Consider the following 24682-nt stretch of genomic DNA (forward strand, 5'->3'; position numbering starts at 1 on the left):
GAAATTCTACTTGAAAACTGGGTTTGGATGTAGTTTACATTTCAGTAGTCATTCTGGAACTTACTCTTGCCTTCCCACTATTTCCTTTCTCTCTGATTCCAATGCAAATGGGAGGATGGAACTTTCCTTGTAGGCACGAACAGGGCTTTAAGCAAAGAGAACATTTTTCTTTCCTTTTTTTTTTTTTTGACTTAAATTAAAGTAATAATCAGAAGAACAAACCTCTCCCAGATCTCATCAGGAGCACTTTTTTTCAGGGATCCATTTTCATTCTGACAGCAGAAGTGAAGGAAGGAACAATGTGAACACACTTTGAGGCCACACTCTTGTGCAACCATAAATTACGATTGTTAATAACAAATGCCAAACTCCACTCAATGTTTGGTCAGTGAATCACATCCAAGCAGACGGCTCTTGTCTTGCTCTCTGCTCTGCTCTGCGGGGCTATTGGCTCACCCTTGCTGATTGAGCTCAATGAGCCGACCTGCGAACACAGCGAGGGTCCCGATGATACAGACGAGCATGAAGACCCCGAGGAGAATGTGGTCCATCACCATAGCCACGTACTTCCACTCCTCGGCCGCCTGGGAGAGAGGAGGAGTGAGCATCTTTTGCAGCAGACGGGCTTCAGGGCACCCTTTACCCACAAATTAAACCACTGGTTCACTCAGGGCCCTCAGCAACCCTGGGCTCCCAGTAGGATATCTATTTTTATTTTGTTTTATTTATTTGGGCTGGAGCGATAGCACAGCAGTAGGGCGCTTGCCTTACAAGCCGCCAACATGGCTGACCCGAGTTCAATTCCTCCGCCCCTCTCGGAGAACCCGGCAAGCTACCGAGAGTATCTCGCCCGCACGGCAGAGCCTGGCAAGCTCCCCGTGACGTATTCGATATGCCAAACACAGTAACAACAAGTCTCATGATGGAGACGTTACTGGGCCCGCTCGAGCAAATCGATGAACAACGGGAGGACCGTGACCGTGATGGTGATTTGGGCTTGGGAATATGGGACACACCCAACTATGCTGGGGGCTACTCCTGATTCTGTGCTCAGGGGCCATTTCCAGCAAGCTGAGGGGCCATGTGGTGCCTGATATGTATCAACTGATTGATTTAGGGATTTGGGGGCTACTACACCTGGCAGGACTCAGGACTGACTCCTAACTCTGCACTCAGGGATGCCCCCCCTAATGGTGCTTGTAGGACTTTATGTGGTGCTGAGGATCAAACCCAGCTTTGCTGCATGCAAGGTAAGTGCCTTAGCCCATTATACTACCTCTCCAGCCCCATGATTTTATTTTTTTTTTTGCTTTTTGGGTCATACCCGGTGATGCTCAGGGGTTTCTCCTGACTCTGCACTCAGAAACCATTCCTGGCAGTGCTCAGGGAACCATATGGGATGCCAGGGATGGAACCTGGGTCAGCCACATGCAAGGCAAACAACCTGCCCACTGCACTATCGCCCTTGCACAATTTTTAACCCCATTATTCACAATATGATATGCATATGTCCTGGAGGTGGTCACCAAGACACATTCTAGATCACTTGCTGCCGCTTGACAATGTACCTATGAAACCAAACTCAGCCATCTGTACCCAAGCATTTGATCTTTTATATATTCAGTTGTTTGTTGAATGGTTCACACCTGGCAGTGCTCAGGGACCTTCAGAACTAGTGCTCGGGGTTACTCTCTGGCAGTGGTTGGGGAACCGCACAGTGCTAAGGATTAAACCCAGGTCCTCATGTGCAAAGCATGGCGCCAGCCTTTTGGTCTCTCTCCCCAACTCTGTCTGATCATGGAAGCCCAGATGTGTGAATTTCAAGCCACACAGTTGGGGGGGGGGGGCAGGGGGGGGAAGATAGCTCAGCAGCTTAGGGTTCCTGCCTTGCAAACCTAAGGAAGACCCAGATTCCAGTTCCTGGTGTGGCTACCCACACAGAGCCCCAAGGGGCAGCTCTGCAGTCTGTGACCCCTGGGCCCCCGCAGTGCAGAGGGCAGGAGCACACAGCCCACCAGATGTGAGCTGTGCACGCCCGCTGGGGGGGGGGGGGGAAGCTGCAACCAGACTGTGAGACCCTTGGAAGCTCAAGTCGCTTCCTCTCCCCCCAAGCTCCCCTATAACTTATCCTCAGGGCGATCAGGTGCGCATGCAAGCTGCTGGGTGACCCCCAGGCACACAGCAAGGACAACAGCAAGGGCAGGGCAGGGCAGGCTGGGCGCAGGAGGCCCGGACGCACGTTGTTGGACTCCTGGTCTGACTTCATGGTCTCCGCGATGTACTTGATTCCCTCGATGGCGCTTTTCACCTCCGGGTGTTTAATCAGTGGAGATTGGAAGCCCAAGGACTGCGGTCCCGGCTTCCCCGAAATGTCAGAGATGTCGATATCTTCCGTAAAGATCTTCTTTTCTTGCTTTTCTCTGGATGGTCTTTTCATTGTGGAGAAGAACATGAGGTTTGGGATGGTCTCGATGAAAACCTAGAATGGGAAGGAAATTCATGGAGGAGAGTGATGGGCTGCAGGCTAAGCATCGGATTCTGACCTTGAACTCGCCACGTGACCCTAGGCGAGTCCTTCAGCATCCCTGGGCATCAGGGTCTAAGGCGGAAAATGAAGTTAGATTGTCTTAGAAGTTTCCTTACTGGCAAGCCTGTAGTCTGTGAAATCAGTCCAGGGATGCTGCAGTTATGCAAGCATTTCGCCACTGGAGGGCGCCTGTGTGCAGCTGTGGAACCAAACACGCTTCCTTTTCTCTCCTTTCCCTCCCTCCCTCCCTCCCTCCCTCCCTCCCTCCCTCCCTCCCTCCCTTCCTCCCTTCCTCCCTTCCTCCCTTCCTTCCTTCCTCCCTCCCTCCCCCCCTCCCTCCCTCCCTCCCTCCCTCATTTTGTTCTTTTTTCCTTCCTCTCTTTCCCCCCTCCTTTCTTCTCTTTCCTTCTTAAGCAAAACAATTTATTTAAAGGAAGTTATTCAGAGATATGTGATGAGAGAGAGAGAGAGAGAGAGAGAGAGAGAGAGAGAGAGATGTTCATAAGAAAACATAGACTTCTCCAGAGGGGGAAAAGCTGAGAATGATTTTTGGGAAAAGTTATGTATAATTTCTCCAAATTGACTTGGCCTGGAGTTCTATGCTTACAGAAAACTTAATCTGGGAGTTGTCACAGGGGAAAATAACTTGGACTTCATGGTGGTCTTTTCATTTTTAAGTTCTGTTGCTTTTCCTTTTCTGAGAAGCCCTTCTCTGGGTGGTGCCTTGGTTTCTCTATCCTCAAAGAGCTCAGGGTTTACATCTCAAACGAATGTAATCCTCATGTCTTTGGGCTACTTCAGGGCCGGGCAGTTTTTTCTTAATTTTATTGTTTCTTAAAAACTCATCACCAGCCCCCTTCTCCTGTCCCACCACCCCCAAATCTGGCACACTTTCTTTAAAGGCTGAGGGTCCTCTGATTTTAGGGCTAAAGAAATCCCCTACCCTCCGCCCTTCTCTCTCTGAAAAACAAGGTAGCACTGTAGTACTGTCCTCCCATTGTTCATCGATTTGCTCGAGCAGGCACCAGTAATGTCTCCATTGTGAAACTTGTTACTATTTTTGGCATATCGAATATGCCAGAGGGTGCTTGCCAGGCTTTGCCATGTGAGTGGGATTCTCTCGGCAGCTTGCCAAGCTCTTGGAGAGGGACGGAGGAATCAAACCTGGGTTGGCCGTGTGCAAGGCAAACGCCCTACCCACTGTGCTATTAGTCTATAGGAACAGGTCCAAGAGAGACATATTACAAGCAGTTATCTGTTTCTCTGTTGGTTTAGAACAAAATATTTTCCATTTTGCAGAAAAGATTTTGATGTCTCTGTGAAATTGGAAAACACATAAACTCATCAAGCCCTTTCTCCATTCTTACTCCCAAAATAAGTGGCGAGATTCTCGAAGTGGAAGGCAAACAGGACTCTCTAGACTCTCCCTGCACTGGAATAAGAAGAGGGTGACTGGTTTGTTTCCTCGCTTCAGACTGTCTTCAAGCTTGAAGCTGGAGTAGGTTTTATTTGTTCTGTTTTGCTTTCCTCTCTGGGGAGGTGATCTGGCTCCTTTATCCCTAGAAAGAGGTACTTCTCCCAGATCCTACTGGTCAGAACTGACTTCCAGTTTTTTGGTTGTTTTTTTTTTTTTTTTTGCTTTTTGGGTCACACCCGGCATTGCACAGGGGTTACTCTTGGCTCATGCACTCAGGAATCACTCCTGGTAGTGCTCGGGGGACTATTTGGGATGCTGGGGATCGAACCTGGGTCGGCCACGTGCAAGGCAAACGCCCTACCCGCTGTGCTATTGCTCCAGCCCCATCAGTTCTTTTTTTTAATTTTTTTTGTTTTTGTTTTTTGGGTCACACCCGGCGTTGCACAGGGGTTACTCTTGGCTCATGCACTCAGGAATCACTCCTAGTAATGCTCGGGAGACCACATGGGATGCTGGGGATCGAACCTGGGTCAGCCACATGCAAGGCAAATGCCCTACCCACTGTGCTATTGCTCCAGCCCGACTTTCAGTTCTTAAACACTCTCGGTGTGCCCTGAAATATCAGAGAAGGAGACGGGAAGACTTGGGGATGTCCTCCAGAAAATGACAGCCTCTTGCAAAGCCTTGCAGGAGCCTTGCCCACTCACCTCCTGTACCTACCTACCTCCCACAACTACTCACCTCCTGTTCCCACTCACCTCCCACCCCCACTCACTTCCCATCCACACTCACTTCTCACACCCACTTGCTTACCAAGCCTGCTCACACCCCATGCCCACTCCCCTCCGCCCACTCTTTCCCTATGTCCACTCACCTTCCGGACCCACTGGGGCATGACATGGGTGCTGGGAGAGCGGTGATGCGTGTTGATGACGATGACAGTGATGATGATGGATGCGATGACAAACACCATGGTGAACAGCATGTACTTCCCGATCAAGGGCACCGCGCTGGAGGTGGACGGGATGAGCTCCACGATGACCAGCAGGAACACGGTCAAGGACAGCAGGACCGAGATGCTCAGGGTCATCTTCTCCCCTGGGTGAGATGAGAAAGAAACACAGATACGTCCTGTGGCGGGTCTCGCATGCAGTCATGCCCTGTCTCAGCAGGTAGCAGCAGAAGGGGTGAATGCGTGCTCTCCTTCTCCTGGTTGTTGATGCGAATTCACACAACTGTGGGCTCTTTCAAAATGGAATACTACGCCACAGCAGTAAGGGAAAATGAAGTCATGAGATTTGCTTATAAATGGATGGACATGGAGAGTATCATACTGAGTGAAATGAGTCAGAAGAAAAGGGACAGACATCGAATGGCTGCATTCATTTGTGGGATATGAAAAGTTACATAGTAGAAGACTAATATCCAATGCCAGGGAAAACCAGGACTTAGAGAACTGGTCAATGGTTGGAATCTACCTCAAGTGAGTGTGGGGATGAGGGTAGGTAGGGCAGAGAAGGGTATGACAATAGTTGGAAATGATCCCACCGGACAAGAATTCAGTGTTAAAAGTAGGTAAAGAGATATACATGGCAACCTTTCAGTATTTGTATTGCAAACTACAAACTACAAAGGGGGGTGAGAGAGAGGGAGAGAGAGAGAGAGAGAGAGAGAGAGAGAGAAGAAGTGCCCACTATAGAGGCAGGCTGGGGTGATGGGAGGGAAATTGGGGACTCCGGTGCTGGGAAATGTGCACTGGTGGAGGGATGGGTGTTGGAACACTGTATGACTAAAACAATCACTGACAGCTTTCTGAGGGTGTATATCACAGAGACTCAATAAAAAAATTCTGAAAGAATTGGTTTTGATAAAATTGTATTATAATGCTCTCTGTACTCTTCCCCGCCCACCCCCCACCCCCAACTGTCTGTCTTAAGTGGTTGATGAATGCAGACTGTGAGCAGGCCTGTGTGTTTCCCTCAACCCTGTCCTGTAAAGCGCGGGTGTTGGTGTAATGACATCACAGCCATTATTACTCAGGAGGAGGTAAGCGATTTGTCCAGGCTGCTGAGCTCAACAGAAAGGCCACTGGGAGACATCTGGAGATGTCTCCTCCTGGAGACCAGGTTTGCAAAGGTTCTTTGGAAGTGCCCAGCAGCCCACGAAGGGGCAAGCATGGGGCTCAGGAACCCCTCACAAGCCTCCTGGACTGAGTAAGAAGAGATAAAGTCATACAACTTGCTACTATCTGGAGGGAACTGGAGAGCATCATGCTAAGTGGGGTCAGAGGGAGAGGGACCAGCATATAAGGATCTCTCTCACCAGCAGGGTATAAGGAAACACAGAAGACCCAAAGATAATAGAAACCAAGAACAAGAGTAGGAAACAGGTAGGAGACAGTAGGAAACAGGCCTCTGGAGGGGTTGGGGGAGAGGGCTCTTTCTACGATGGAGGGAAGGGTTCAACAGAGGCAGAGCTGGTGCTGAAAGGTGGTGGTACAAACCACAGTGAAGAAATACTTTTAAAAAAAAAAGCAAGGAGAAAAAGACTCGGGTTAAGGCTGGAGTTACCAGCACGTTTCTGGGTCCATGGAAGTATTTGGCAACTGAGTTACTCATTTAGACTAGACTGAGCTGGCTCTGTGCTTGCTTGGTCGGGGATCTTGGGGCGCCCCACCAGCAGCGACTCCCCCAGGCACTTAGCCTGTGGTCTCCTGATCCGGGTACCGCCCCCTCCCCAGACAGCCGACTGGGGGAGCTGCCGGCAAGTGTTTATTGGCCCGTAGGATGATCTCTGTCCCTCCCACCAGGGGGCAGCAGTGCCACGGCCACGGTCCCACCTGAGTCGGTGGGCAGGTAGAACACCAGGCCGGTGAGGAAGGAGAAGAGCAGGCAGGGCACGATGACGTTAACGATGAAGTAGAGCGGCAGGCGCTGCATGACGAAGTGGTAGGTGATGTCCAGGTAGGGCGTGCTGGGGCAGCAGGCGTAGAACACCCAGTGCTTCCAGCCCCGCGCCTCCTTGATCACCCACTCCCCGCTCTCCATGAAGTTGCTCAGGTCCGGCTGCTCGCTTTCCTGAGAAGAAGGGAACGAAGCTCATGGAGCAAGAATGAAAGAGGAAGGCTCAGTTGACCTGAGCCAGCTGCTGGGAGTAGTACCATTTTTTGACTGCCCCCATCCTACATTTTTGGTTCCCTGGGCTCTTTTTTTTTTTTTTTAAATGGGTCATACCCAGCGATGCACAGAGGTTACTCCTGGCTCATGCACTCAGGAATTACTTCTGGCAGTGCTCAAGGGACCATATGGGATACTGGAAATCGAACCAAGGCAAAGTCCTACCCCTACCTACTGTGCTATAACTCCAGCCCCACCCCCACCCCCCAGCTCTTTCTAATAAGCAGGAACTTAACAATGGTCCAGCATAAAATTCTGCCCGAGAGTTTAGGCTCACCTGGAGGCTAAAACAACGGGAAATACCTAAGGCATAGGGCCAGACAAGGGTCTGTTAAATCCTTGTATCCCTAGTAACATTTAGTCAATTGATAAGATATCCAAAGAGTCCAATTTTTATTTAAAAGAGTCTATGGGAAACCCCTTATCTTAACTTCCCTGCATTTATAAGACCCAGTTTGCTTAAAAACCCGTACCCCCAGCCTCAAAAGCTGTAGTTAACTTGGTCCTGTACTAAGTTCCTCTCCACAAGGGCGTTCCTTTTCATCTCTCTTCTATTTTCCATTAAAGTTGTCTACCTTCCGACTCTGAGTCTGTGGTTCTTTATCACTCAATATTTTCATTCTTGAAAATACTGCGAACCATGGAAGAACAGAGACCCACTGTCGCCACTTCCGGATCCGAAACAAAGCCCCGTAATCAGCGGTCACAAGGCTGTCACATACCCAAGAGGGACTGGGGGTCACCTTTCTTTGAGGCGGGGAGCAGGCAGTTAGGTTCTTGTCCTTTAAGTGAGGGGAGTTGCCCCACAGGCTTCTCAGTGTTGACCTCACATCCACATCACTTGGAGCTTTAAAACTTCTGATGCCAAGAGCTGGCCAGGAGCAGCTCAGCAGCTAGGGTGAGTGCCCGGCTAGTGCCAGACCTGGATTCAATTTGGGGCACCACACCCTTCCCACCTCCCCCCCTGGCACCATGGGAGCAGTGCTGAGGGGCCCAGTACCCTGAGGCTCTCTGCGTGGCAGGAGTGTCCCTGCAGGCATGATCAGCTTCTCATCCTCAGGCTCTTGCACTGAACTGATGGTCCAGTTGGTCCAGATCTCCTGAGCACTGCTAAGAAGGCCCATCCCCTCTCCTCCAGAAAAAAAAAATCATTTAAAAAGAGCAAACATATAGTACCTACCAGCTCCCTTCCCCAGGCCTATTCAAGTAGAATTATGGGCATCGAACCTGGGCACAGGGAATTCATTTCAGCTCCCAAGAGGTTCTCACACGCTGCCTACCAACAACCTTTCCAGTCAACTAAGAACCACTGGAAGATCCCCGAAGATCTCATGGGTGATGCTGGAGTGATAGCATAGTGGGTAGGGCCTTGCACACGGCTGACCCAGGTTCAATTCCCAGCATCCCATATGGTCCCCCAAGCTCTGCCAGGAGTAATTCCTGAGTGCAGAGCCAGGAGTAACCCCTGAGCATCACTGAATGTGATCCAAAAAAGAAAAAAGTAAATAAAACTAAAGTTCTCATGGGTATGATGGGTATGGATATCCTCGAGGTACCACAGGGAAGAGTGAGAGAGCCTGGCCACTCTTTTCCTGAATTCAGTGTCACGGCGTGAGGACATACCGGGTTGATGGCCACCATGGAACCGTCGTAAGTCCAGGTGCCCAGCTTCATGCTGCAGTTCTGCTCGTCAAAGGGGAAGTGGGTGACGATGATCTCGCAGTAGCTTTTGAAGATGGCAGGGGGCGTCCAGGTGATGTGGCCCGTGTAGTCCAGGAGTACTTTGGTGAACTTGACAATGGCAAAGTCGCCATCAGCACTGTGGTGGGAGGGGAAGAGGAACGTGGCTGTGAAGGAGGGGCCCGGTTTTCTGCTTGGGGCAGAAGCTCGCTGTATCTTAAATCTATGACAGTATTTTCCAGACTTGTCTGATAAAAGAAGCACCTACTGCTTGCATGTAGTACAGATTCCTGAGTGCCACCTGGGGGCCCACTTGCTTAGTTTTGGGTATCACACCCCATTGTGCTCTACGCTCACTCCTGTCTCTGTGCTCAGGGGTCATTCCTGGTGTGCCAAGATTTATTTATTTATTTATTCATTTTTTGAATTTTTTTTGTAGGAGTACTGCTATTTATTCAGCCACTGATTAGCTGATTGAATTGGGCATGAACTCCACCTTAATTTTTTTTCTTTTTATATTTATTTATTGAATCACTGTGGGAAAAGGTACTAAGCTTTCAGGTTTAAGTCTCGGTCATACAATGATCAAATACCTTTCCCTTCACCAGTACTCACTTTTCACAACCAAGTCGTTTTTTTTAATTATTATTAAAAAATTTTTTTAATTGAATCACCCTGAGATAGACCATTACAAAGCTGTTCATGATTGTCATACAATGTTCAATACCCATTCCTCCACCAGTGTAATTTCCCAGCACCAGTGTCCCCAGTTTCCCTCCCACTGCCCCAAATTACCCCCCACCCCACCTGCCGCTATGGCAGGAACCTCTCTCTCTCTTTCTCTCTCTCTCTCTCTTTCTCTCTCTCTTATTTTAGGCATTATGGTTTGCAATACAGATGCCAAAAGCTTATAGTGTTTTTTTTTTCCTTTTGTGTTACACCTGGCAATGCACAAGGGTTAATCCTGGCTCTGAACTCAGGAATTACTCCTGGCTGTGCTTGGGGGACCATATAAGATGCTGGGAACCGAACCCAGGTCAGCTGCATGCAAGGCAAATGCACTACCCACTGTGCTATTGCTCCAGCCCAATCATGTATATCTCTGTACCTACATTCAATGCTCAGATCCTGTTCAGAGTGACCATTTCCAACAAGTATTGTCATAATGAACCCTCCTCTATCTCAGCTACCCTCACCTCCCACACCCTTGTGCTAAAATAGTGTGCCGAGGATCTAACCCCTGGTCAAGGCCATAGCCTTATGTTAGGCGAGTACTCTCTGCCCTTGTGTCCCAAAACTTTGCCTTCCCAGTCATCCTGGGACATCTGTCACATTCATCTCCACCTGTCCTCTATTAAACGGAAAAATAACCACCACCATGAGGAACTACCAATAAAAGCCCCTCCAGGGGCCCAGTGCTGGGATCAGCAGGTGAAGACAAAAATCATTAGAACTTTCTAAGAATCACTAGGGCTCTCTGGGTTGGGGTCATCCAGGCTCGTGGTAGCCACTCGCTCAATGCCTCTGGGCTTGGCAGGTGAGGAAGACATGGTCAGTGAGTCTGTTACATGGTCGCTCTCATCTCCCTGACCACAGAGCTTGGCTCTGCGTCCATGCAGCACCCCGGACCTAGTGTGGCCCACTGTGACCCAGTCTGACCTAGTATGGCCCAATGACTCGCCTTCAGAAGCTGGACAGTCACCTTAAATCTGAATCCCCATATTTTTGAATATTGGAGTTTTCAAGAGACTGAAAAAATCCAGATTTGAGCTGGAGTTGCTGATCTCTTGGTATGGGCACTGATTTCTCCCAAGGAAGGTCTTCAGGGCAGGGTACTGACAGATAATAAACGGGGCCAGAGAGATAAGGCAACAGGGAGGGCAATGGCCATGCATGTAGCCAACCCTGGTTCAATCCCTGGTACCATGTATAGACCCAGAGCACTGTCAGAAGAGATGTCTGAGCACAGAAACAGGACTGGCCCTAAGCACTGTAAAAAAAAAAAGTAAACAAAATTCGAAAATTATTTAAATATATTTTTTAAAATAAGAGAAAGGAATACGAATGGCTAAAAGACGCATGAGAAAATGTTCCACATCATTAATCATCAGGGAGATGCAGATCAAAACAACAATGAGATATCACTTCACACCACAGAGACTGGCCCACATCCACAAGAACAAAAGCAACCGGTGCTGGCGCGGATGTGGCGAGAAAGGGACACTCCTTCACTGTTGGTGGGAATGCCGACTGGTTCAACCCTTTTCGAAAACAGTATGGATGATTCTCAAAAAAATTAGAAATTGAGCTCCCATTTGACCCAGCAATACCACTCCTGGGAATATATCCCAGAGAGGCAAAAAAGTATAGCCGAAGTGACATCTGCAATTGTCTGTTTATTGCAGCACTCTTTACAATAGCCAGAGTCTGGAAAAAACCTGAGTGCCAGTGAACAGATGACTGGTTAAAGAAACTCTGGTACATTTACACAATGGAGTACTATGTAGCTGTTAGAAAAGACTAAGTCATGAAATTTACATACAAGTGGTACTACATGGAAAGTATCATGTTAAGCGAAATGACTCAGAAAGAAAGGGATAGACATAGAAAGATTGCATTCATCTGGGGAACATAAAGTAACAAAATAGGAAACTAACACCCAAGAATGGCAGAGATTAGTACCAGGAATTTTACTCAATGACCTGGAGGCCAACCACACATGTTAGGGGAAAAGGGAGCTCAGAAAGAGAAGGGAACACCAAACAAAGGGTGTTGGGAGGATCCTCCCAGGATGGGAGAAGCATGCTGAAAGTAGACTATCGACCAAACATGATTGCCACTCAATGCCTCTTTTGCAAACCACAGCACTCAAAAGGAGAGAGAGGGAAATTCCCTGCCACAGAGGCAGGGTGGGATGGGGGCTGGGGGGGGGAGGGATACTGGGATCCGTGGTGGTGGGAAATGCGTACTGGTGGAGGGATGGGTATTTGATCATTGTATAATTGAAACCCAAGCACAAAAATGTGTAAGCCTGGAAAAAAAATAATAAATAAATAAAATGTTTCTTAGTGGAAAAAAACAATAAGAGAAAGGAAAACAAGAAATTTCTGCAGCCTTCAGTGGTCAAGTCTAGGATTTCCCAAGCAGCCATGCCCACAGCCTTGGCTGGGTTGGGGATTAGAATTGGTGAGTTAGAAAGGTGGGGTGGGAGGGTGGGGGACAGAGGGGCCCCTCTGTGTGCCTGCAGGGACACAGGGACTAGATTTTGACCTCACTTGTAAACCAACAATTTTCTTCTTGTGAATTTTCCCTCTTGAGATGGAAGAGGGGCCCTATCCTCAAAACAGAGTGACTCTGGATCTTTCCCAAAGGGCCCCAAATAGCAAAGGCCCCAGGACTGTCCTTGTAGACGGTAGAACAGACCTGAACCTCTCCCTCCCCACCCCCACTCCATCCCAAAGCTGCTGAGTCGGCATGTCCACTGGTACCAGGATAATAATTGCTACCTTCAGTGTATTGGCCACACATGGCTGTGCTCAGGGTTTGCTCTGGCAGTGCCTTGGGGACCATGTGGCACCAGGATTGGGATCCTACTTGTTAATTTACTTCATTAGTCTGGAGGGAGGGGCCCCCAGAGTGTTTAGGGGGCTCCAAGACCACAGGTGGGTCCCAGGGGCTGGGGCCAGGGCACAACCCCAGCCCTCATAGTTTCTCACCCAGAGAGAAACATGGAGCTCTGCTCTATCAGTACATTTTCCTGGAAAGTTCCACAGATGAAGCTGGAAGCCCAGGTCTAATGAGAAACCCAGAGGTAAAGACTGGGGCAGCCCCTCCCCCTCTCTCTGCCTTGTCCCACTAGCTGGGCTCTGAGTGGCCCCTGTCCCTGACACCCATGTGTTTCCCCCACCCCACCCCCCCCGCCCCCCGGCCTGTCAGCTTGGCTCTTGGCAACTCTAAGGCATATTTACTGTGAACGGTGCTGAGTGACCCATGTCATGTCACTCACGTGCTCATGCCTGCCTGAACCCCAGGCCCCCATCCCCCAGGCCAGCACCCCCTCCCCACCGTCCCCCACTCCCCCGCACCGTCAGCTTTGCTTACTTGTTGTAGAGAACCAGGTCTGGCCGCCAGATGTTTTGTGAGGGAATGTGGATTTTTTTCACGCCGCCATAGTCATCTGGGTTCCATTTGAGGTTGTGGTCCACCCATTGCTAGAAGTGAGGACAGAAGCCGGGTCACACGCGGAAGGCATAAGAAGGACAGAGTGACTCCCACAACTGTTTCTAAACAGAGAGATTCTGGGGGGAGCCACACTCTGGGAGGGAGCTCAGGGCTCACTCCCGGGGGACTCTATGGGGTGCTGGGAACTGAACCCAGCTCGGCCGTGTGCAAGGTGAGCTCCTCATCCAGATTTTGGTGAGCCTGAACCATCTCTCCAGCACCCCAGACTTTGCCAAGTAGCCATGCTCCCGAGCTCGCACTGCTGCCTGTGCTGCTCTCAGTATTCCGCCTGCGTTGCAATAATCCCAGGGTCCGGGAGTCATGATTGAGGCCATTTTACAGATGAGAAGGGAAAAGTCCTCCAAGTCCTGGCCTGGGGTGTTGCCAGATCCACCATACCACTCTGTGTGCACCAGGAAAGGACACCGACTCTATTGGGAATACCGTCCTCAAGCAGTAGACCAATTTTTTGCATTAAGTTTTTTCCTACTTTTGTGAAGTAGATGCCCTGGGAGAGATAGTACAATGGGTAGGGCGCTTGCCTTGCACAGGGCCAACCCGGGCTCAATCCCTGACACCCTGTATGGTCAGTCCCTTGGGCACCACCAAGAGTGATTCGTGAGTGCTGAGCCAAAAGTAAACCCTGAGCACTGCTGGGTGTGGCTCCCAAAACAAAATAAATAAAAATAAATGTTCAATGTAGCAAATTTGGTTGACACAGCATATTCAGTTGAATGGTTTCCTCCCCCAAATTCATGTTGACAGACCTGGGGATGACTCAGTGGAAGACCACCTCCTTTCAGGCATGAGACCTTGAGTTTGGTCCCCAGGACCAGCCTTCCTGGTGAATGTGACACTGGCAACTCTGTCCCATGGGCTCCCTGGGGCCACAACTAAGTGTGTGGTCTCCATGCACCTCAACCAAGTGTGTTCGACCCCTGGTCACCAAATCAACAGCAGTCAAAGGAAAGAGAAGGGGCAAAACCATAATCGGGTTGGACTGGAGAGAGGGAGAGAGCACGAGTCTAATGCTCCTGTCTAGCATGCTGTGAGCCACTGACTGGGGTCCCGACAGGAAGGAGCATGGTGGTACTGCCATGAGAACATGCAGGTGACCGACTAGAAGCCAAGGGGAGAGCCTGGGCACCCCTGCAGGGCCACAGGAGGAAACATTTGTCAAGACCTGCATGATGGACTTTTGGCTTCAAGAACCGAGACCATAAACTTGGTTTGTTTCTTTGGGAGTTTGGGGGCCACACCAGGCAGTGCTTAGGGGGCTCCTCCCAACTCTGAGATTGGGGAGGGGGTCACTCCAGGTGGTGCTTGGGGTACTGCATGGTGCTAGGGATCAACCCAGGTCCTCTGGATACCAGGCGAGTGTATTACTCCTGGACTGTCTTTCCAGCCTGACTTCTGTTCTCCTGCAAACCAATACACACAGAGAAGGCACAAAGTAGAAACAACCCCCCACAAGTATGATCCATAAGATACCTCCTGCCTGCCGCCCACCCACCACCCAAAAGTTCTTCTTTCCATATTTTTAGCAAAGCTCCCAATGACCCAAATGCTTTCTTCTGGGCCCAAGAAGCAGAGCAGATCCTCTTCAGAGCAGATCAAATCAACATCCAATGCAACTGTTCGGCCCTATTACCTGTTTCAGACGAACATTGGTTGTCACGATCTGATTTACTTCATCCTGGGGTGGGGAGAAGAGGAGGAAGAAAAATCATTAAGGCAATGGCCCAGTTCAGGGAGCTGAGGAGGGAGTGGCTGGGGGTGGGGGTGGGGGTGGGGGTGGGGGCAGTGCTTGGGTATCTCACCACGTTGATGAGCTGGATCAGCTGCAGGCCCACGGTGACCTCCACGATTTGCCGGTGGTCTTCCACTGGCCGCACCACGCTGTTGTAGTTCTCAAACAGCTTTGCCACTAAGCGGGTCTCATGTTCCGAACCCAAGACCAGGCTCACTGATGGAGTACAAGACCCATGCAGTTAGAACCCACTCCCTAGCCCCACTGGTGCTCAAGGGAGCATTTGAGAGGGACCCTGCTAAGAGAAGGCAGCAGCTCACAAGCTGAAGCTAGAGGCCCAGATCACTGACTTGCACCTTTCCAAGTGCAACGCAACCAGGGCTGCAGAGACAATACAAGGGTGAATGTGCTTTCCTTCATGCGGCTGACCTGGATTGAGCCCCAGTACTTCCTGTTCCCCTGGGCACCACCCATAAACACAGAACTGGGAATAGCCCCCAGAATTATTGTGGCCCAACCTTCTCTCTCTCTCTCTCTCTCTCTCTCTCTCTCTCTCTCTCTCTCTCTCTCTCTCTCTCTCTCTCTCTCTCTCTATTAAAAAAAAAGAACTCAAACACCCAGGGCAACTGCAGGTATGGTTCCTTCTCAGCCCATGGGACACCCGTCATGGAATGAATGTGCTCTGGACAAGTGCCTTTTTTTTTTTTTTTGCTAGATCCAGTCCCTGGATGAATTGGGTCAGCTAAGAACACACATGTATAATATAAAAAGCTCATCCACAAGGCCACCTGGGAATCTTGAAGTCTGATGCTTTTGAAATAAAATCTTGGTCTGGTCTGTTGGGGTAATGCTCGCAGGGGTCCTGCATGCATGCTCGAGTGAGGAACTTGGAAATGTAAAGGGGTGGGGGCAGGAGTCGGACACAGAAGTGCATATACCACACAAGCACACTGTTGTGGGATACTCAGGCCAGGTCCATGCACAGAGAGTGCAGATAACAAAAGCTGCCAGGCAAAGGGAGACAGGGGAAAGTGTGTGTGTGTGTGTGTGTGTGTGTGTGTGTGTGAGAGAGAGAGGGGGGGTATGAGTCTTGTGTATGAGTGTACATGTGTGAGTGTGTGAGCATGTGAGTGTGTGTATGTGTGTGAGCATGTGTGAGTATGTGTGAGAATGTGTGAGTGTGCTTTTGTGTGTGAATATGAGTGTGAGTATGTGAACACTAAGTGTGAATGTGTATGAGTGTGTGAGTATGTATGTGTGAGTGTGTATGTGTGTATGCGTGATTGAGCATGTTAGCATGTATGTGTGAGTGTGTGTGTTGTATGTGAGTGGAGTGTGTGTATGTATGAGTGTGTGTGAGTGTGTATATGTGAGTTTTGTGTGTCTGAGTGTGCATGTGTGTGAGTGTGTATGTGAGCTGGGTGGGGGCAGGAGAGGGTGAACTGCTCATACGCGCAAGACTTCCTTTTAGGGTACTGAAAGTTCTGAAACTAGGCATCCATAATGGTTGTCTAACACAGTGAATGCACTTACTGCCCCTAAACTAAACCCTTGAAGACAGTCCCTTGAGAAATGTGACCTTGACTCTGAAAGATCAGCACTTCAGAGACATCCTGTGTGTCTCCTAGTGAAGTTGTTCAGATAGAGGGAAACCCACCATACTTGGTGGCCTTGCTCTGGGTGTCGTTGGGGTTTTGAAGCCCCTTCACTATGTGTTCTGAAGGGAGAGAGAGAGTCTAGAGACCTCCAGACCCACAGCCCTGCTCTGTCCAATGCTATGGGGTCCTCATCAGCCTGTGAAGGGGTACACGGGCAGGTGGGCATCTCTGAGATTCTGAGAGGCATGGTGACGTGTCCTGTGTCATGCAGGAGGGCAGAGCTGTGGTCAGGGCCCTGGTGGGGGCTCAGTGCAGCCACTCTTCCTGAGATGTGCTTTCTAAGCTCCAACGAGCAGCCGAGGAAGGTACATGGTGGATGGGCTGCTGTCCCAGGCAGAAGAGGAGAGAGATATACTTGCCCTGATCCAAGAAACCAAATACTCTGGTTTTCCGCTGGGGATTTACAGAGAGTGCTAACCCTTCTCCTGGAGCCAAGACAACTTTAAAAATGGAGCAAGGGTGATGCTTTCTCTCTTTTCCCCAAGACACGTTATTATTACTATTATTTAAATATTTTGTTTGTTTGTTTCAGAGACACAGCTGGTGGTGCTCAGGGCTTACTCCTCACTCTGCACTCAGGGATCACTTCTGGCAGGGCTCAGGGGATCATGTGAGATGCAGTGGATCAAATCTGGGTTAGTCGCGTGCAACACCCTCATTATTTTTTTTATTATTGTCCAAGCTGGAAACCCATATGCTCTTAAGTTTTGCATAAAATTATTAAGTCACAAGTACTTTTTCTGGGTTGGGAAGTTAGCTTCAAGGTGGAGAGCATCTGCCTAGTGTACACAGGGCCTTGGGTTTGATTTCGACTCATCATGGTCCCCTGAACTCACCTCAGTGGGCTCCCAACACTGACAGAACTGAGCAAGGCAGAACAGCAGGTTTGAGCATCAAATAATCTGACTTGTACCCTAGGCTAACCATCTCCCTAAATCTCTGAGTCCTTCAGGGGAACCCCTTTATTTATTTATGTATTAATTTATATTGGCTGGAGCGATAGCACAGCGGTAGGGCGTTTGCCTTGCACACAGCCAACATGGCCGACCCGAGTTCGATTCCTCCGCCCCTCTTGAAGAGCCCGGCAAGTTACCGAGAGTATCTTGCCCGCACGGCAGAGCCTGGCAAGCTCACCATGACGTATTCGATATGCCAAACACAGTAACAACAAAGTCTCCAATGGAGACGTTACGGGGCCTGCTCGAGCAAATTGATGAACAACGGGAGGACCGTGACAGTTATTTGTTGGGGGGTGGGTCATACCCAGACGTGGTCCTCAGGGTTTCCTCCTGGCTCTGTGCTCAGGGATCACCCCTGTCTGTGCTCAATGGACCATATGTAATGCTGGAGATCAAACTGGGGTCAGAGGGCTCAAGGCAGGTTTCTTACTCCCTGTGCTGTCTCTTTGCCCCTTTCCCTGTATTTTTTTTAAAGCCGTTTCTATTTTCAAACACTGTAGCACTGTAGTAGTGTCCTCCTGTTCATCGATTTGCTAGAGTGGGCACCAGTAACGTCTCTATTGTGAGACTTGTTACTGTTTTTGGCATATCAAATACGCCACGGGGAGCTTGCCAGGCTCTGCCGTGTGGGCGGGATACTCTCAGTAGCTTGCCAGTCTCTCCGAGAGGGGTGGAGGAATCGAACCCGGGTCGGCCATGTGCAAGCCCTACCTGCTGTGCTATCGCTCTAGCCCATCCTTAAAAAAAAAATCGGTCCACATCTAGCTGAGTTCATGGCACAGACTGTGCTTGGTGCTGATGTGCTCAGCCTCCTCACTGGTCCCCACATCCATGCCATCCTTGCTCTCCAGCAGAGGGCACCAAGGCACCGAGAAGCCCTGGGATTTACCCAGATTTCAGAAGTGGTGATGGTGGCATTCGCCCCCCATGGAACCCAGGTTCCAAACACTCTTCGGAGATTTTGGCTAGAAAAGCCCAGAGGCCAGCAGTGCTGAAGGCTGCTTGAGCCCCACAGTGTGTCCTTACTTATCTATTTAATTTTAATATTTTGGTTAGTCAGGTGGTCATACCTGGCCGTGCTCCGGCCTTATTCCTGGCTCTCTGCTCAGGGATCACTCCTGGTAGATCTCAGAAGGGCATCATATGGGGTGCTAAGGATCAAATTCAAATCTGCTACATGTACGGCAAGGTGCCTTAACCCTGTACTATCTCCCTGGCCCTCCACGGTGTGTTTTCGTCTTGATCTGAAAACTGTATCATTAAAGACCCCATGCTGGTATTATCCTACTGAACCCTTGAACCAGTCCTCTGAGGGACATCTTCACCCTTAATGTATGAGCAGGAAACTAAGGTTCTGGGAATGAAACAATCTGCCAAGTCCCTCAGCTCTGAGAGGTGGGCAATGAACTGAGGGCATCTGCCCCAGTTCACAAGCTTACATCTCCTCCTTCCTAATGGAGGCATCATTTCTGTGTTTCCACGCCAAGTGAGGGAGCTGAGATCTCAGCATCACTGCTGTCTGGGAATAATGGCAGAACCCAGACCAGGCCTCCTCTTCATTTCTAGCTTCCCTGGGGTTTTCTGATCTGTACAGAGTCCACCCACCAGTTTTTGTTTGTTTGTTTGCTTATTTTGCGGTCACACCCAGTGATGCACAGGGGTTACTCCTGGCTCAGGCCCTCAGGAATGACTCCTGGCGGTGCTCGGGGGACATATGGGCTGCTGGGAATCAAACTCGGGTTGACTGCGGCGTGCAAGGCAAACGCCCTATCTGCTGTACTACTGCTCCAACCCTGTCCACCCACCAGTTTTATTAGACATCTGCCCCACATCATTTGGATTCTGGAACCCCAAGTGAGAGTGGAGTCCAAAGAGAAGATCTTGGTAGCCACCTTGCAGGGTCCTTGGGGCGCAATCATGTCCTCCACAAGCCTTGCCTATCCCTGTCGGGGTGGGGGACCCCTGTAGCCAAGGAGGGGTCAGGGAAAGGCAGAAGTACCCACTCCTGGGCCAATTAGGTTACTGCATTGCTGTAGCTATTGCCCTGGGATTTTTTTCCTTTTTGCACTGTCAGTGATCAAGCCCTGGACCTCACACATGTAAGGCGTTTACTCCATTACTGGGCCTGATCCTTAGCCTGGGTACTCTTTTTTAAATCCCTCCTCACATTGGACAGGAAGAACCTATTAGCAAGCAATGAAGGACTGACTAGAGCAGGTGGTTGGCTTTAGGTGGCAGGAAACTAGACTGGCCGGATGGTCCAGGAGAGAGAGGGGCCAGCTGGAGCCTCAGGGCACAGTCACCTGTGTCTTCCACTCTCCCTACCCTCAAGTGAGAAACAGCCTTTTTCCTTCCGGGTGGGAGTCCCAGGAAAGCCTCATTTCTTAAATGCAGCTTCCTGGCACTGCTTTCTTTTCTCCCTCCCAAAGTTGAGTGGAGTGATAGGAACTTCCAGGATTTACGTTTTAATTCAAGTCCTCTGTTCCCAATTCCATTATGATCTGAAAATCTGGGACCATTTTCCCAGCAATTACTCTCTTAAAAGAACAGGGAATAAACTAACAGTCACATTCATAGTGTCAGTCTCCCATTTCAGGAAAATCCTACTGCAATCCTGATTTAGAAGGAACTCTTTATCAAGTAGGTGATGAGCACTTACTGCATACAAAGCATTGTTTTGTTCTGTTTTGGTTTGGCTTGGTTTTGAGGCCACACCAGTGGCCCAGTGGTACTTAGGGGCTACTCCTTTCTCTGTGCTCAGGAATCACTCCTGGAGGGCTCCAGGGACATGAGGGATGCCGGAGATTAAACCTGGGTTGCAAGTCAAGCATCCTCCCTGCTGTAGTATCTCTCTGGTCCCACAAAGCATCATTTTCAAAGCGTTGAAACAGTTCAAAGTGAATCTGACACGAATCCACTTGTCCACATGAAGACTGGCATGTGCCATTCACAGAAATAACTATGAACAAATTGGAAAGTGGGGTTCAAGGAAATCCTTGGTATTCTAGGGCTAGGGAAGAGGAAGCGACTGCCATGAAAGACTCGGTATAAATAGAACAGAGATTCTATGTTAAGCCAACACAGGAAAGCCATCCTGGGATGAACAAGAATTTTGCCCACAAAGCATCAGTACTATAGTGGTGTCCCAGCTTCCTTTTCAAAATGCTCTTTTTTTTGCGTCAGACTATTACAATCTGTTTGGGGGCAGGTAGCGCACTGGGGGGCACCCAGGGAATTGTGTGCTTTGACAGGCCACCTTGGGTCAGGCTTCTCTGCCAGATGCCAGACCTTTGAATGCCTTTGGCAGTTTGGGGCCGTGTTTTCTCACTATGCACGCAATAGACGGTGTTTGCCATGGCTCATATTCCAAATGTATTAATTAAGTGAACTTGGGGGAGGTTAGCTCCTGGCTTTTTCCAAGAAATTAGACTGCTTGCCTAGTTTTAAATTTCTGAGAGCCAGCCATGTGAACTGAGGCCAGGAAACTCTAGGTCTGATTGAATACATAGCAAATAGTTTTAAAAGTAGCTTCACATACATTTGCGGGGGAGGGGAGAGGAGAGGAAAGGAGAGGAGAGGACAGGACAGGACAGGACAGGACAGGACAGGAGGAGGGGAGGGAAGAAGAGGAGAAAGGAGAGGTAAGGACCGGAAAGGGGAGGGGAGGGGAGGGGAAGGGAGGGGAGGGGAGAGAAGGGAAGAGGAGAAAGGAGGGGAAGGAAGAGGAGGAAAGTAGAGGAGTGGAGATGAGAGGGGAGGGTAAGAGAGAGGAGAGGGAGAGGAGAGGAGGGAAGGGGAGGGGAGAGGAGGGAATGGGAGGGGAGAGGAGGGGAGGGGAGGGGAGGGGAGAGAAGGGAAGAGGAGAAAGGAGAGGAGGGAAGAGGAGGAAAGTAGAGGAGTGGAGATGAGAGGGGAGGGTAAGAGAGAGGAGAGGGAGAGGAGAGGAGGGAAGGGGAGGGGAGGGGAAGGGAGGGGAGGGAAGGACGGAGAGGAGGGGAGGGGAGAGGAGAGGAGAGGAGAGGAGAGGAGAGGAGAGGAGGGGAGAGGAGGGGAGGGGAGAGGAGGGTAAGGTAGGGGAGGAGAGAGAGGAGAGACCTTTGAGTAGGGAAAGACACACACACTGCCAACATCACCTCTATCACCACCAAGGACCAGCCTTGACTGGGTCAAGTCTAAATCCCCCAGGATATCATTCATCATCATTTATATGATTTACCTAAATGCTACCATAACGGGGGGCAGGGGTGGATTAATAATAAAGTTCTTTTGCTCTTGGACCCACAAGGGCCTATGTTTGTCAGTAATGTTGAAGAAAATAAACAATCGCCGTTTTCTCATCTGGGAAGATCTTACTAAGGAGCCCATCTATGAAGCAATCACCTGGCAGCTCCTCCTTCCTCTGCCGGAAGTGTGGGCTCAGCTGCGGGGCTGTGACATGCCTGAGCAGGGGAATGCAGGTCAAGGGCTGTGCAAGGTTTCCCAGCTCCAATTCAAACGGAAACCTAATACAGTAACATCCTGCGTTTTAAACAAAGTAGACAGGAATGCACTCATATAGAGTTATTTTTAACTTCAGAAGTTTAAAAAAATTTCATTTTATGTCTTATGGAGAGAGTTTGGTTACAAGTATTAATAGGTTTCTCTCTCTACAGCACGCGGGGCTGTCAATCACTCTCCTATTAGCAGAATTCTTGAGAGTGAAAAGGGCTTGTTAACCTTGTTTGCCATTCTACCTCCAGAGAATTGTGCAGATCTAAAGGCAACTCCAGGGCCTGGAAGTTGGCTCCCAGGACTGGGACACAGGTTTCCCCAGAGAGAACCCCTGGTTTGATCCCCAGCACTGGGTGATTTGAGCCAGAAGTCTCCAAGCAGCTCTAGACATGGCCCCCCAAAGCAAACAAACAAACATTCACACAAGGACAGTGGCTCTGAAGCTGGTCTGTTGGGTTGAACGCCTGGCAGAGGGAGGCACCTCGGGGCACTCAGCTCCCGTCCAAGCTGCCCCCGGCTAATACCGTCTCAAACTCCCCACACACCCTGTCCAGCCAGCACCTGAGATCCCCTCAGAGCAACCCAGAGGGACGCCTTCACTTTCGGGCTCCCAACAAAGAAGCAAGACTGATATGGGGAACTTCTAAGGCCCCAGCCTGCAGCAAGAGCCCCTGACCCCAGCCCTTACCTGAGCACAGCCCAAGTAGCAGGAGGAATGGCCGGTGCTCTGTGGGCCATGGGCGCTGGTAGAGACCGGTGGCCATGAGTTGGCTGGGACTGGCCGGCGGGACTCTTGGCTGTGGAGAGGCCTGCAGAGTGAGTGGGCTCAGAGAGCGGTTGTTTTACACCACCTGTTTGCTACAGCGACAGCTGGGCTACCAGAACCCGGGGGTGGCAGTGGGCCACAGACAGTGACAGCGTTTCACTTTACACAGTTGCTCTTCCCTTGACCAGTTGGGTATAACGGGTGGTGTGCTTTAAAAAAAATTAATTAATTAAAAAAAATTTTTTTCAGGCTACAAATGGCTGTGCTCAGGACTTATTCCTGACTCTGCACTCAGGGATCACTGCTGGTAGGCTCAGGGGACCGTGTGGGGTACTGGGGATGGAGTTTGGGTTGACTACATGCAAGGTGAGTGCCTTGCTGGCCATAAAGAGTGTTATACTTCAAAGAATAACAAACCAGGATAAGATGAAGGAAAAAAAAAAGAAAATAAGGAGGAGGAGGAGGAGGAGGAGGAGGAGGAGGAGGAGGAGGAGGACGAGGACGAGGAGGAGGAGGACGAGGAGGAGGACGAGGAGGAGGACGAGGAGGAGGACGAGGAGGAGGAGGAGGAGGAGGAGAAAGGAAAGGAAAGGAGGATAGGGGAGATAAGAGGGGTCCCTCCATCTGAGCAGATAGTCTGTGACAGAAGACACTGATCATCCCAGGTCACAGAACACTGGGCAGCTCACTGGCTCTGGGGCTCTGTGAGCTGGAGCTTCCGTGCTGTGTCTGGGCTGAGGAGGAGCCCATTGCTGGAGTTCTGTGTTTGATTGGCTTCGGGTTCTTAATGGAGATGGCTTCCCCTAGAATGGTTCCTCTGGTCCTCAGACTGGCTCTTACACTCCAATTCCCTGCATCAGGCAGCACCTCCCATGGGGCTCTGGGCCTGAGTCGCCCACCTCCTTAGCATGGCCGTTCAGGGTTCAACTGATGGGAAAGAGGGCTCTCTTCCAGGTTCCTGCTTCCTTCCATCAATTCCTCTGCCTACTCTCACTCAGGGAAGCTAGCGTGGAGGGCTTCAACTTTTAAATCCCTGCACTTGGCAAACATTCTTATAATCAGCAGTAGGCAATTGCTTGGTCTGAGAAATGTTTTTTTTTTGTTTAACCCAAACTGGGAAGGAAGTGGTTATTGACAATGATAAATAGCTTCTTTCTTGTTTCCTCCTAAATTGAGCCAGGCGAAGATGGTCCCTTACCTCAGGCCCAAGGCCAGCATCCTGATAACCCCCATTCTGGGGTGTCCAAACCAATCTGCAGGACGTGACTGGGAGGACAGAGCAGGATGCAGCTGGAGGCATTACCGGTTTCCTCCCTCTACTTTCAGAGCACTGCTCCTGTTGGGCACCATTTCATCTGATTTATATCACTTTTACTGTCACTGTCCTCCCGTTGTCCATCGATTTGCTTGAGCGGGCACCAGTAATGTCTTCATTGTGAGACTTGTTACTGTTTTTGGTATATCGAATACATCACAGGGAGCTTGCCAGACTTTGCCGTAAGGGTGAGATATTTTCAGTATCTTGCCGGGCTCTCCGAGAGGGGCAGAGGGATCAAACTCGGGTCAGCCTTGTGGGCCGCGTGCAAGACAAATGCCTTACCCCCTGTGCTATTGCTCCAGCCCATATATATATATATCACTTAATCACTTCACTTAATCACTTAATCCCCGTTATTCATCGATTTATTCGAGCGGGTGCCAGTAACGTCTCCATTCATCCCGGTTGCGTGCTAGCGTAGCCCAATGGTATCTGTTCGTTCTAGGAACATGCAGAGCCTCAAACCGATCATTTAGGGTCTTGACGAAGAAGTCTGACCATCTTACAGGTGGGCGTCCACGTGATCTTTTGATGTCCCATGGAATCCAATCAGTAATGGCTCTAGTCCAGCGGTTGTCTGTAAACCTCTCTCTATATATATATATAGTGTGTGTGTGTGTGTGCCTGAATGCTAAACAGTGTTCGATATGAATTAATGTTAATAATGTTCCCAGGCCCAAATAGAAACATGAAAACTTTCAATGGAGGGAGATTCTGTC

The 24682-nt window shown here is 49.9% G+C and overlaps 1 protein-coding gene across 1 annotated transcript; it reads right to left on the bottom strand.

Annotated features, from left to right (window-relative positions):
- Positions 1-452: 452 nt before the first annotated feature.
- On the bottom strand, positions 453-23945 carry CHRNA1 (cholinergic receptor nicotinic alpha 1 subunit). The gene is made up of 10 exons (XM_056110479.1): positions 23844-23945; positions 22568-22688; positions 14842-14987; positions 14673-14717; positions 12902-13011; positions 8744-8939; positions 6784-7021; positions 4819-5042; positions 2240-2479; positions 453-584 (listed from the first exon to the last, which is right to left on the bottom strand). The coding sequence occupies exons 1-10, from the start codon at positions 23943-23945 to the stop codon at positions 453-455; spliced, it is 1554 nt and encodes a 517-aa protein (XP_055966454.1).
- Between the last annotated feature and the right edge of the window lie 737 nt (positions 23946-24682).

The sequence above is a fragment of the Sorex fumeus genome, unplaced genomic scaffold (assembly GCF_029834395.1).
Source record: "Sorex fumeus unplaced genomic scaffold, SorFum_2.1 ptg000009l, whole genome shotgun sequence".
NCBI lineage: Eukaryota > Metazoa > Chordata > Mammalia > Eulipotyphla > Soricidae > Sorex > Sorex fumeus.